The sequence below is a fragment of the Larus michahellis genome, chromosome 4 (genome assembly GCF_964199755.1).
Source record: "Larus michahellis chromosome 4, bLarMic1.1, whole genome shotgun sequence".
Classification (NCBI taxonomy): Eukaryota; Metazoa; Chordata; class Aves; order Charadriiformes; family Laridae; genus Larus; species Larus michahellis.
In genome coordinates, this window is record NC_133899.1 from 62,379,205 (window position 1) to 62,393,276 (window position 14,072).

At 36.1% G+C, this 14,072-nt stretch overlaps 1 protein-coding gene across 7 annotated transcripts in view; it reads left to right on the top strand.

Moving 5' to 3' along the window:
* NPAS3 (neuronal PAS domain protein 3) overlaps positions 1-14,072 on the top strand; it is a 627,172-nt gene that overhangs the window by 425,838 nt on the left and 187,262 nt on the right. For all 7 annotated transcript variants that reach the window (XM_074585122.1, XM_074585125.1, XM_074585124.1 and 4 more), the window contains one exon: positions 10,157-10,246. In XM_074585122.1, coding sequence (XP_074441223.1) covers positions 10,157-10,246 — 90 coding nt within the window. The remainder of the gene's footprint in view (positions 1-10,156; positions 10,247-14,072) is intronic.

Below are 14,072 nucleotides of genomic sequence, written 5' to 3' on the forward strand. Positions count from 1 at the left end.
AAGAACCACTTCACTTCACAATTCAGACCTCAAAGCGTTATAGTTTTGCCAGTTTGGGTTTTTGTTGTTTGGTTTTTGGGGTTTTTTTTCATGCTTCTATAACCTAACTTCTAGTAACTAGCAGGTTCTGATTCATGCCGGTCCAGATTCTTCTGGTTTCAAGGGTCACAAGACTAAGAAGTCAAGTGGCAGTAACAGTTCTGGAGGCTTTTATGTACCAGTCTTTACTGGAAAAGTGAACAGCTGCTTTAATTTAATCCAGCTGTATATGGATCCTAGAAGACTTCAGAGTGGACATCTGTGGAACTGTTCCACACTCCCATAGGTGGAGAAAAAATTGGTACAGCAAATGGATCTCCTGCATTAGTACAAGGATTAATGACAGCTGGAGGAATTCTCAGCTGATTAGGACCAGGTTCTCTCTTCTTTGCATTTTAACACGGGATAAGAGGCTGATGATAAGAACACAGATTTTCATTTTTTACCATGTATCTGCTGAAGGTTACAGTTAGAAACGGCACTGGATTGAATGGACTTTGGATTTGCTCTTAATATTTTGTGTTCTTATTAGCTCTATATTCCATTGTCTATAAAGTATTCTCAACATGCTCTTCCTTCAAGAAGAGTATAAATCAGAATGATATGCTAGGCAAAGAACTCAACTCCATTTCTCATTCAGATCTATTTTGGTTGTCTGTATTGCCATCTAATAGATTAAATATGCTGAACATAAGCCCCTCATCCTCTTCTTCCCTGAGCACAGCCTCTCTGCTTCATATGTATGAAATTGTGTGATGCAAGTGAGAACACATGTACTCGGTTCTGGGCTAGAGGTCTAATTCTAGCAAGGCAATTGTCAGGATCAATCACCAAAGCATCTGAGTACCTACTGAATGCAGGTGTTATTTTAAGAGTGCAATTAACTCTGTATCACGAATTCTTTCATATAATTTTTTCATCTAGTTTTTTTGGACAACAGACATTTAGATAGAATCATAGAATTGTCTAGGTTGGAAGGGACTTTTCAGATCGTCAAGTCCATCAATACCTTTATCTGTTTACTTTCACATAGTCTCAGATAGTGTAGTTCAAAAGAAAAGCTAACCAAACATGCAGATATACAATGAATATAAGATCAATTTGAATGGAGCTTACATAAACTGTAATGTATGTATGTAAATGTAATGTATGTATGTAATGTATGTAAAAAAAATATTCACACATAACATAAAAGGGCTTTAAACTTGCACCTTTGGTAACAATAGTATTCACAGCAATACTTATTGCTCCCGCAATCAGTTGTGCTTGTATAGGTGCTTCTACCGGTGCAGCATTTTGGTCAGATCAGGTTCCTACAATCTCTTGCTGTGTGGTCTGAGGTGTAGGTCTGGGGACTCAGCCCTCATTCTGCCAACTCTCACTATTTATCATAGCTCCTGCTACTGGGTCAGCTTACTCTTTCAGTTTTGCCACTTAACGGTAGTAAACGTTATGCAGGTGCATTCAATGTCAAGTCTTTTCCTCAGAGCAGCACCTCTCGGTGCACAAATGCATATGTGATTGGAATATTTGTACCATCGAAGGGCAGAAACCACTTGGTATTCAAATCCTATCTATCCAAAGCAAAGCCAGTCCACAGCAAGGTATACACTTAATCCTGACCCAAAGCGATCACATTCTCAGGGTGAGGGATATATAATGTAATCTCTGTACGATAAGGCTCATCCTAAATAGATATAGTTGATTTTGTTAGATGGCATGCAGTTACTGGCATCACAATCTGCTGTCCAAACAGTCTGGAACCAACCCTAGGAATCCTATATAATTGAAGGGTAGGAGCTCATCAGGAATTGGCATCATAAAGATGAAAGGTCAGTGCTTTAATACACAACTCCCACAAAATTGAATTTTAATTAAGTGCGACAGTGTTGAATCCCTCCCTCAGGAGTCCTTTTTCTCCCTTTTTCTTTACACTAATATATATAGTCCTCCTCTCAGAAAAGATAATAGCAAAGACAGAGTATAAATATTCTGCCTAGTAAGATTTTAACTTCAGCAGTTTTCAACAATGGTTAGTATAGCATGTACTAATGTAAATCAGTGTTTCGTTTTAGTAATGAATCATTTATGCAGAAGAACAGACAATGAAAAATAGCATTTTTCAATTAGAACAGCAGTTTTTAACCTTCTTGTGTGTGTCTACCAGTGGATCCCAAAAATTATCCATTGGTGGTTTATATACTGTGTCGTGAATTTAAGCCTGTAGACAGTAAGCTTACTTTTCTCAGCCCCCTTCAAATAGTTCAGGTTGAAGTTGTTGAGAATGAATAGTTCAGATTGTCCAGACTGTTGAATAGTTAAGTTTTCAGTTTGAATAGTTCAGGCTGAAATCAGTCAGATGGAAGACCACAGACTGGAAACTTCTGATACGGACATGGGGAATGTACAATTTACTGAATGTCTTCTTGCAATAAAACCGTAGGTGTGTCATGTAAAAGATTGCTGTATCACTTGCAATTTTCCACTTGTTCCAAAAAAACCCAAAGAAAGTAAACTCATACTTCCTATCTCTCGCTAGTGGGTACTACTCACCTTCTAAAATATTTTACTCAGGAGAGGTTGCCTCCTCACTGTCACTGAAAAACAATCCAAATGCTTCAAGTTGTAGCAGGTCATCAGACAGTTAAAATCTTAATGCCATGGAAGCCTAACATGTAAGTTAAAATAACCTGCGCAGCCAGCTGACTTCAGCAGTGCTAATGCTGTGCTGGGTAAAGCATCAAACCACTTCTAACAAATAGTTTAATTCCCTCAATGCACATCAGTATGTCTTCTACATGAAAACCTGCATGAAGAATTTCAGCAGTTCAGCTCAGCAATTTAGATCAGTTAATCAAACAGAAGCATAATAATGAGCAGAGATATAGAGGATATAGCAAAACAGTGCAAGTACTTGACCAAAAAAATTTCACGGTGGTAATTAAAGATCATCTGGCTTCTATCATGTAACTCAGTTTTGTTGTTCTTATCTGTATTTTGGCGCTGATACAGTTGTCTGCATGTTATATGAAAGGGTTTGCCAAAAAAAAAAAAAATTATCCTGTGATTAACTGGGTGGAGAATAAGTGCAAGCTGTCTCTCCTGGATTGTTTTTTATTTTTTTTCACATTAGCAAGCCTCACTATTTCTCTCTTCTAATAGCACTGCAATATAACCCAAGGATATTTTTTTTTCCCCTACTGTGATGCCAACTTTTCAGCAAGTCTAATAGCTTTCATGGTGCAGTTTCCTCTATGAAGTCAGGATGGTTTGGGATTTTGCAGCGTTATAGAATGGCCTTCTAGAAAAAAATTAAATTGCTATCGACAAGGCAGAGATCCCTAAAAGTCATTCATTGCATTTGTGTACAAAACATTGTCAAACTCTTAATCTCTGATTTTTTTCTTGAACTCCTGTGATTTAGAGATTTGTAATCGTTCTGGGATTCTCAGGCTTATCTCTGATATGTGTCAATCTATTACCAGTGAATAAACCTGGGAGTACACCTTAAGAATCTGACTGCCACCTTTGAACATTATTCTTGCCTCTAAACCTTTCTTCTCTACACTCCCCACTTTTGCAATTGTTTGGATCTGTAACAAAGTCTGTATTTCTAATCAAGTACTCAGTCTGCCCCTGCAACGTTCTGCTGCTTTGGTTACATAAACATTCTTATTCTGTAAGTCTGGCGAAAGATGCATCAAGGGAAGCAGTTAAGTTTACTCTTCCTCCTTCGTTTCTTGGCTTTGAGCTGTAAAGCAGACCTCCTTATTATTGACACATTTATTTTTTGGCACTTCCTTGTTGTCATAAATTGCATCCTGACCACACGAGCAAAGAGCATGAAGATGACAAATTAGGAAGCTGGCATCAAAGTCCGTTCTAACCACATCCTTTGAGCTTGTCCTCTTACCTCATCTTTTTTACTGTAGTTGTTTTGGTGCCAAATGCATGTTACTTTGTTGCCAAATATGTGTCATTAATTCACAAGGAGTCTATGGTCATGTAGCCATATCACCATTTCGGTGGACTGTGATTGAAAAAATGGCAGTGGTATTAGAGTTGAAAACCGAGTTTTCTATGTGTTTGATGTTGGGATTTTTATTCAGTGGTAAAAAGCTTGTAGCCCAAGGAACACATAAGTTCCATGTCTTTTTATTTTATTTGGGCTTTCGTTTTGTTTTGTTTTCTGCAAGGGATTAAAAAGACTGAGGAGGAGGAATAAAGTTTTTAGACGTTTTTGTAAGTCAGTAGATGATCAAACCTTAGTTGCTGATATTTATTCATGTGTATCAAATACGTCCCATATAAAATCCTATTTCCAGGAATAATACTCCGGTTGTCTCATAGTACTTCATTGTAAAAGCCCAAGGTCAGATTTTCCACCTAAGTAGTTATGCTTTTGTGTGTTTGTGTTGGTTTTGCTGGAGGATACTGCTCTGATAGCTTAATAGTGAGAGCACAGTAGATGGGCACTGAGGCTTTGAATCATATTTCCGTTAGCCATCGTTTATGCCTTTTATTTAATTTTAAACTCCCATCCAAGAATGGTTGCCATGTTGAAATGAAACTTACTTTTTTGTTGCGGTCTTTAGCAAACCATGTTTTATAAGCCATGCTGTAACACAATAAATAAATTATGCAATGATATGTTTATTATAAGAGAGGGACTATTTGCTTTCGTAAATGTCAATTGCATCCAATACTGCCTCTCTTTTAAAAAAAAAAAGAGTAAAACATTTTTGCTGTTACTGAATGTTGTATGTCTAATTGGTGAGAGGCTTTGTCCTCAAATTAATGCTCAGCTCCAGTTATAATATCATTATGTCACAACAGTGAAAAATTCTAATTAAGATGATCTGTTTGCCAGGAAAAAGTTTAGTATATCAATTAATCTGTTTTATCATGGGGGAGTATTCCCTTCCCCAGCCCCTATCTCCTGATCAGAGCCTGAATGATGAGAAAAACATCACAGATGCATGCTGCATTGGACAAAGAACACATGCATGCATTTAAATCATGTATATCTTACTTTTTACTGATGTAATTGTGAAATATGTTCTTTTTGCATTCATAATTAGGGGGTGGAACAGATGGTGAAGGCTTAGTTTAAAATAATCTGTCATTAAAATAACCTAGCCTACTGGTAATTCTTCACTCTAACTGGAGTTTAGGTCAGGATAACAGAGTTTTTTTGCATCATTGGAATACACTAGAAAGAATTAGGGACTTCATGGATAATATGAAATATGAGGATATTCTTCAGAAGGACAATGTAGTAAGACTCCAGTGAATTAAATTTGCCTGTAGTGGGAATATGCAAAAATGGCTAGGACAAAATTCCTCTGACAAATATAAATCCATTTAGTACGATGCATTATACATTAGTGCATATTCGGTCAAAGTGGTACAGTGGGTTTCATATCCTGAGAGGAAATAACCTCACTATTCTACAAATACTGTAAGAGGCACTTAGTATTTTGGTTAAAAACCTGTGCTTTACATTTTCATATTATTCTGATGTCAGAGGATATAAATTATAATTATTGGCATTGTTATGCAGAGGTGCTGTAGCTAGTGACTTTTACATCTGAGTCTCACTTCCTTCATGTCTACCACATTGACTTGCTGGTATGTGACAAAGGAAATCTTATATCAGTCCTGTCTGGCTAGTTTAGAACAGTTTTCAGGAATAAGAAAACTGGCTCAATAAATCGGATACTTGGATGTCTATAAAGCGTTATTTTTGTGTTTCCTCTAAGATTTCATCCTCTAACAGCTTTGAAGAAAGCATATAGATTTCAGCATGGTATTATGATAAATCTTCTCGAGGAGGGGCAAGCATTAACATTTGTGTCGGTTCTTTTTCATCTTAATCCAACCTTGGTTAATAATCAGAAAATTCTACATAGTGGCTAAGAAGATGTAATTAACCCTTTGACCCCAGAATCTTAATTGGCGCCTGTTGAAAACAGTGGGGCAGTTAAAAAAAAATAAAATTAAAAAGTAGCCTGTGGTGATTGAAACAGCATAATACATAATGGTTTTCTGAAATCAAAAGTACTGGGGAACTTCAGCCTTAATCACATTTTGCATAAAACCAGCAAGTGTAGGTTTAAGCAAGAAGTTGCCAGTCTTCCTTAAATTGGATTGTGCTCAAAATTCTCTTTTAGGGTCACCCTGACCCTTTTTCAGCTGCCACACTAGGTGGGATAGGACTGAATTTATGACAGTCAACTTCATTTATAAAAATTAAAAAGAAATGAACTCAAGAATATTTTCCTAACAGAAGACACTCAACCTTTATGTTCATGGCCTCTGCTTCAATGAAAATAGGACATTTCATGCAAAAACAGTTAACCTTTGCAGGCCCTATTTCTGTATTATAGTTGATGATAACTGTAGAACCTCTGAAACAAGAATCCTACCTGCTGTTGAACTACAAGGAAACTGCTCAGAAATTCTGGCTGGAAATTGCACTGTGACACTCATTTTGAAAGAGAGATTTGAAAGCTGACTAAATCCGGTACCCTTTTCGCATTTATCGTGTCCTTAGTTATACACACGTAATATGAATAATACTTCCAGAGATTTCTCATTAAAACAAAATTGTTTGTAAATAGGTAGTATACAATGGTATCAAATACTCTTCTTCAGTATATAACGTAACCTCTGTTATGTTGCCTGCCACCTTCTCTGAAGTCTGCTGCTCTCTTGGCATGCACAAAGGACATACGCTTTATGAAAAATTGAAAAATTTCAACACGCATTACTTAAATAATAAATATTCATAAATAATACCTATGAATAACGAATGAGACAGTCCTTCAGAACTACTGTTTGACCTGTATAAGGAACAACAACATTGTCACAAAAGTGGTGCATCTCAGCCCTTTCGTACTGGTGGGAGGAACTGCCTTGCACTGAGAGGTGGCTATTTCTCCCCCTATTTTTGTTGTCATTTTTCGCAACTGTTAGGACTTGAACTTAGTACTTGGGGGCTTTGTTCTAATGTCTTTGTATTTTGGGTGTGGAAGTGGTTCCATTAGCTATTAATCTGTGGCTTTTTCAAAATATGATTAAATAAACTTTCTGGTTTTGCTCTATTAAACAAAATGCTGGTCAGTATTTATACCCACACGTAACTTCAGGGAGGAGGGAAAGGAAATTGAGAAAGAAGAACTGATCAGTACTCAGTGTCTTGGTTGGCATAATGAACTAATTTTATGGCACGGGAAGTGACTAATCAGGCAAGAAGCCAAAGGAGTTGTGAGTATGCTGCATTGGCCCTGCCAGTCCGTCAGCGGTGCCTCCTAGTATACCTCCCTTGTAAAACTAGGAGGCAAAAGTAAGGAATAGTCTTCCAGAAAGAAAGAGAAGAAAAGCGTGAAGAATTTAAACTGTTTAACTGAAAGGAGAGAATCAGAGTCATTAGCACGGAAAAGTAGCAAGTGCTTAAGATGTCTAACACTTCTCACTTTAACACCCTTCCTAGTTGCTGATGACTTTCCAAACTTTAGCCATGAAGGTTGAGATTGCTTTGTACAGTTGTGTTGACCAAAGATAGTTTTAGTTATTTATGTTTTTCCAGCAAAACTGGTTTCAGCCAATTCCAAGACAACACTAAGGAAAACTTTTATGCCTAATCAGTACTGAAAGCTTTCTTCCACCTTTTGTTTCATTATGAAAGCCTCGATTCCTAAATAAGATGATGCACAGTAAAGAAGCAGAAAAAACACCAGTGACTCAGAGAATTATTTTTTGCTCTATCCAGATATGCCAAGTAATGCAGAACGGATCATAAATGTGCTCCAACTGTATGTAATTCTACAGTAAAAGAACAAGGAGACCACACTAAAAACCTGGATATGTAAAAAGCTGAGAAGAGCAAAGTTGGTTTTATATGATACAGATAACCTTTGAAACTTCTTTCCTCAAGATATCATGGAGCCAAGAACATAACGGGATTTAAAAAAAAAAAAAGTCTTGAGCACACTGGTTATAGAAAATACCTATAAGGAATATCCAATATCATGGTCAAGCCAACTATTAACAACCTGAGGTTAGAAAGAAACTTCTAGTAGGCTTGCCATTGCCTCCATAACCATTATGGGTATTTCAAACGGTGTTCTGAAGCATCTAGGTACACAGTCAGACCCAGGAAACCCAACCACTGCAGACAGGCTGTTAGTCTGATTCAGTATGGCAATTTATTGTTCCTTGTGGAGAACGGCATTCTAGTAAGAACATAGGTAGGTGGCTGGGAAATCAGGGTGAGCGTTCTCAGTTTTATTTCTGACAGAGGATTAAACCGGTTTCCTCAAAGGAACATGGGACAAACCATCAGGAAACTTTAAACCAAGACCCTTAAAGATTTACTCTTCTGATCTGTGACAGGGAAAGTGGATAGTAGCAAAAGAAATAATACTCGGTGGGGGAGATGAAATGCGTAAAGGTTTTGATTGTCCTTGTATGGGTCTAAGTTTGAACTTCACTGTTCCAAATTTTCCACCTGTTATTGATGTTAAAATTCAAGGAACTGATGTTAATCATTTGAAAAGAAATGATGATGATTTATAAGAGGCCATAAATGGCTTGCATAATATAAATGTTTTTACATGAAGGAAATCTATGCAGATTTACATTTTTATTAATTCATAAATATAAATTAGAGTCTTTCTTTAGTGCAGTGTCTTTAGTGAGGGTTTGTTTTCCAATATGTGGTTTATTCTTTTTAGAAAATACAGATTTTTGAACTAATTCCACCATCTACTACATCAGAGAGGGGTGAACACTTGGCAAAGACAGCTTCTGACCAGCAGCGTGTTAGAAATTAATCAAGAAGCAGAAGAAAAAAAAAATTAAAAACCCTCAGAAATCACTGTTCTGTATTTGAAAAGGAGCGAAATGATTACATGACTTTGTCATCATATATCTCCATCAAATTTGTGTGCATCTCTTATTTTTTCTTCCAAAACCAGGTTGATCTGTCAAATGCTACAGTGATATTTTTACTTTATACATATCTTTATCCCAAGGGGATATTTGGGGTGGGATTTTTTAGGATTGTTTCTTGTTCATCAAACATTTGGGGTGTTTCTTATTCTATGAGTTATTTTAGCATTTTTAATTTCTGGAATTTTGCGGTTTTACTTTTGCAATAGTAAATGTTTGTTTGCCAATAATCAGCCTCATAAAAAGCATAAAAGTAAAGGCACATATAGTGTATGAGAGGCAGTTTTTTCCTACTGAAGATTTGCTCTTATTCCTAGAGGTATATTTCTGACTTGATGTGCAGTGATTTACTCCGTGTGTCAGTTTAGAATATAGTCCTTTGTTTATTAACAGCACTCATGTTTCAAAAGGTGTGCATTAATCTGTGTAGTCGTATTTTGATTTTTGCAGTTGCAATGGAAACCACATCCAAAGACTTGAACCTGTCAAAATAAAATCTGAGCTAGAGTTTTACACCAAAGGGACGAAATTCATAACATTTCTATAGACCTAAGCTGTAAACATATTTGACAGTAATCTGCTGATTGGCTTTGTTTGTTGTCTCACAAAAGGAAAATGGGGGGGTGTGGGTGTGTGTATGTGCGTGTGCGCGCGCGTGTGTGTAATCCTCAATTAATTAACAAATTATTGAGGTCCATAGTGGTTTGAGTGATGGTAGGGTTTTATTTTCTCTTTTTCAGTTTTTGGAAGTGGAAATTCACTGATTTGATTCTGGGAGATGGGGGAGGGGAGCGGGGGTGAATCTAGTTACATACCATTTGATTGGAAGGTTATTTGTTTTCCTTATTTATTTCTTCCTATAAATAATTGAAGAATATTTTATTTTTCTGTATTTCTTCTGTCATGCAAATGAGATAAATTTTATACAGTATATGGCAGATGTAAGCATGACAATAAGTCGTTGAACTTTGGAATATACTCATATGTTGTTTGTTAATATATAGACAGAATGTAAAGGATTCAAATTAAAAACACTCTCATAGAAATCAGAACATTTTCTTTAATTTGTTCTGCAATGCCTTTGTTTGAATTTATTTCTATCTGGAACTTAGAAATTTTTATTAATCTATTCACTTTTTTTTTTCCCCCCCTTACTCTGTAGTCCCTGGATGGATTTGTATTTGCACTAAATCAAGAAGGAAAATTTTTATACATTTCAGAAACTGTCTCCATCTATTTAGGCCTGTCCCAAGTAAGTACATGCTTTCGATTCTAGAACGTAACTGTGTATGATGTGTTCTTCTGTTTATCACTCTTAAAGAAATAATAATTTAGTTTCTGTATTTTGTGTGGATTATTGAATTTGTTATTTAAAGTTGCATCTGGCTCATCCTGAGAAGTAGTTGAAAAACATATCTATCAGTATTGAGTGTTGAGATAAGACAAACTTGTGCCTGAAAACTTTTTGCCGTGCAGGATCATTATTAATTTATTGAGAACAAATGAAGTTTCTTTTCTCAGTTGTTTTGAACTTTAAACCTCTATACCTGATAGGAAAGGGACATACTAATAGTACTTCCCTTGTGTCCTATTACTGGATGTTTATGGAGTACCCTGCATTATCCAGGGAGCTGACACGATGACAGGGAGTCATTTGGAGTCAAGAAATGCTGAAAGAGACCATTAAAATGTCTTGCGGGGAGGGTTCCAACAAGGACACATTTTGCTGCTTTCACAAATGCTCACTAATATGAAAAGACAAATTTATAAAATATAATAGGTTTGGTTTGTTTTGTTGGGTTTTTTTTTCATTTAATTGCCGACAACTGTTTTACAAAGACTAAAAGGCAGGACAAAACTGGGGGGAAAGTTACTTGTTGATGCTTATTCCTAATCCTGCAGCATAAAGAAATGTTTAGGAAGGATAGCTTCTTTCTGCTGTTACTTAGAAATGCAGCAGAAAGATTTTGCATGATGATTTTCAGAGTAGGATAATCTACTTCTATTGCAGTCACCCTGAGGAGAAAAAGAAAAACTGAGATAATATTTCTGGCCATTTAAATTGGGGACCATGCTGCTATGAGGAAGCAACTATTAGCATTGGCAACTGTCAGTTTTGCTGTACCCCAACAACAATGAAATGGGAAATTCTAACATTTGGTGCAGAAAAAGACTAATTTTAAATATTAGCTGGTGAGAATACGAATAGAGGTTCATTAACTCCTCAAAGAACATGCAAGCAATTGGCTGTAATAAGTTCAGTAATTGTTATTTTGTGCTGGCTTTAGCAAACCAAATGATAGAAATGGAAACAGAGCGGTTTCTAACTCATATCAGTATTCTTGTCTCTCATTAAAGTCCCTCGTTTTGTAATAGACTTTAATCCCTGCCTTAATCTGTTTGGGAGTTAGTATCAAGAATCTCAAATTTTGAAATTGGTGCGCCACCGTGTTGTTAATACAGAAAAGAATCGGAACTTTAATGCTTATTATTGTCTTATGCTCATATTAATCTGTTTTATGCATACTATCCAACGAAGTTTAATAAGCCAGTAAAGAAGAAGGATGGATAATTAGTTTAAGCAGGTAAATGCTAATTAGGAAACTCCTGAAAGGCATCCATTATACACTAGCTTAAAACAAATTTTACAGCCCTGGTTAGTGGTGTAATCCAAATTCTGTCAAGGCAACTGCATTTTCTGTAATTGAGATGTGTATGTTTGCTTTGCATAACAGATGGCTCTGTATGCTTAGACTGATAGCTAGGAAAATAATAATTGCATTATTCTGGCCAAAAGAATATTAGCTCTTGGGTTTTGGCCATTTCAGTCAGTCCTCCTGCCAGCACAGCATATGCACATATATGGATTGGATTTTCAAGGAAATTGATGCATCTGGAATAGTGTGGCCATCTGAAATATCATCTGTTCAAGAAAAATTTGGCTTTAACCCTATGCTGTCTCTTGTTAAAAGCGTTTTCTGCCACTGTCTTTTTAACTATAAAAGTTGGTAAATCTTTCTTTACTCTGAGCTTGCATCATGTTGTTAAAGACTTTATGCTTCATCTTATGCCCATATACATTTCAAGCAAGGGTTCAGATAAATTAAGCAATTGTCATTGCATGTTAGAGTATTGGATATATCAGGACAAATGTTTCCTTGCATTCACTGCTGAAAGTATTCATGGAAAAACTACCAGAAATCAGAACCAGGACTTTGGATTTTAATACAATAAAAAATGAAATCTACAGAGATCTACAAAAATATCTGTGATTTTCGCCATTCTTCTGTTCTGTCTTTATGGAGACATTTCGTATTTCTCAGACCTACTGTAGTTATATTTTTAATATATTGTTCTCTTGGCATAATATTATATAGCTAGGTCTCTTAATAATGACAAACTAAATGCTGTGGCTACTTGTTACTAAATCATTATTCAGAGTTTATTTGTTTCAAACAATATTAGCAAGAATATCTGTAAAACCATTTCTCAAACTATACATGGAAATTATACTGTTTGCACCACAACAATCTTAAAATACTTATGAATTCGGAATTTCTGGAATGGTGCTATATGATACACGTGGTATTGCATTTCTTGCGCTTCAGGTAAGCACTGATAGGTCTCTATCCTGATACTCTCTAAGTATATATTTATATAGAACCTGTAGGTAATTTTGCACTTCAGAAAGTCTGGATGTGCATTATAAGTATTTTTATTTAACTGCTGACTTTGGAGTCTTACTTTCCAGTCAAATGACTTCTTAGAGACTTCATCCTTGTTTGGTTGTGGTTTTTTTTCTTTTTTTAACTGGTATGCATGGAAATAACGTACAATATATTTTGTACTTGCAAAGCGAAATCTCATGTCTCTTAGCTAAAGGGAAATAGTCCTTGTTCCGAATCTCAGCAGGTTCACGGAACCCAATTTTTCTCTTTTCTGAACAATGAGAGCCAGCGGTACAAAACAAATGGATGCTGATGTTCTAAGATAGCTGCAGGGCTAATAGTAAAGAAATCTGATAAAACAATATCTTAGGAGGTAGCCTGGCAATGATGATAATAAAGTTACTCCTGGCAAAAATAACAGTATATTTGAACAGTAAACAAAAATCACAATAAATACTCTTTCAACATTACAACGAATGTACCTTGCGTGTAGACACCCATAGATATGTACGTTTTGAACACTTTATCGACCAGATAATTCTAACCAAGAATTTTAAGTTAGTTTGGCAGATGTGGATTTTAGGGCACACTGTGGAATTGCAACCGGAGCAGTTTCAGAGAACACCTTTCAAAGTAGAGGGAAAGACACAAAGTTAGCTGAAAAAAAATGAGCGAGAGAAGGAAGAGAATAAAAGCAACAAAAATGGGCAAAAATCTCCCAGTTATATCCTTACTCTATGTAAATTGTCATAGCTCAATTATGCTTGGGGCAAGCTGAAATAGTCCAACATACTTTCCAGTATTCAGTAGTTTCAGGAACTGTAGTATTTGTTGGAAGACCCAGGCATGTCTAGAAATGTGCAATACAGCCAGGATTTCTTCCCTGGGTCAGATGGCATGACCTGTGATGGTGTAGCTTACCCTTTTGCCAGTATAAACAGCTTTTTACTCTGCACCTCTGTAGTGATGTAAAAATGTTTTGTCTTCATATATGTCTGTTCTCTTGACATTTTCAAGTCAGACGGTAATTTTTTGATATCAGGGTAATTGCCATCTTTTTGAATATCTAGTCCCTGATTTTCTTTTAGAAATGGGATGAGATTTCAGAAGTAGATGGATAAAATGAGTCACCATATCTGGACATTGAAGAGGCACTCAAATCACTCCTTCAGGCACTTAGAAGTCAATATCAGTGCTTACCTAAGAGATTTCAGTTTTGTAAAGTCTTTGTGTTTGAAACTTAGGCCAAAAATATGCTAAAACGGAAGTAGTAACAAATAGGGAGAAAAAGCCAGAACAAAGGATCAAATTGTCAGACATAGGAGGTTTCAGGGTCAATAGGAAATATTATGGGCTGATAAGCTGGTGAGGATGCTTTTGCTTTTAGGGAGCAAGGTCTTAATCATGTTT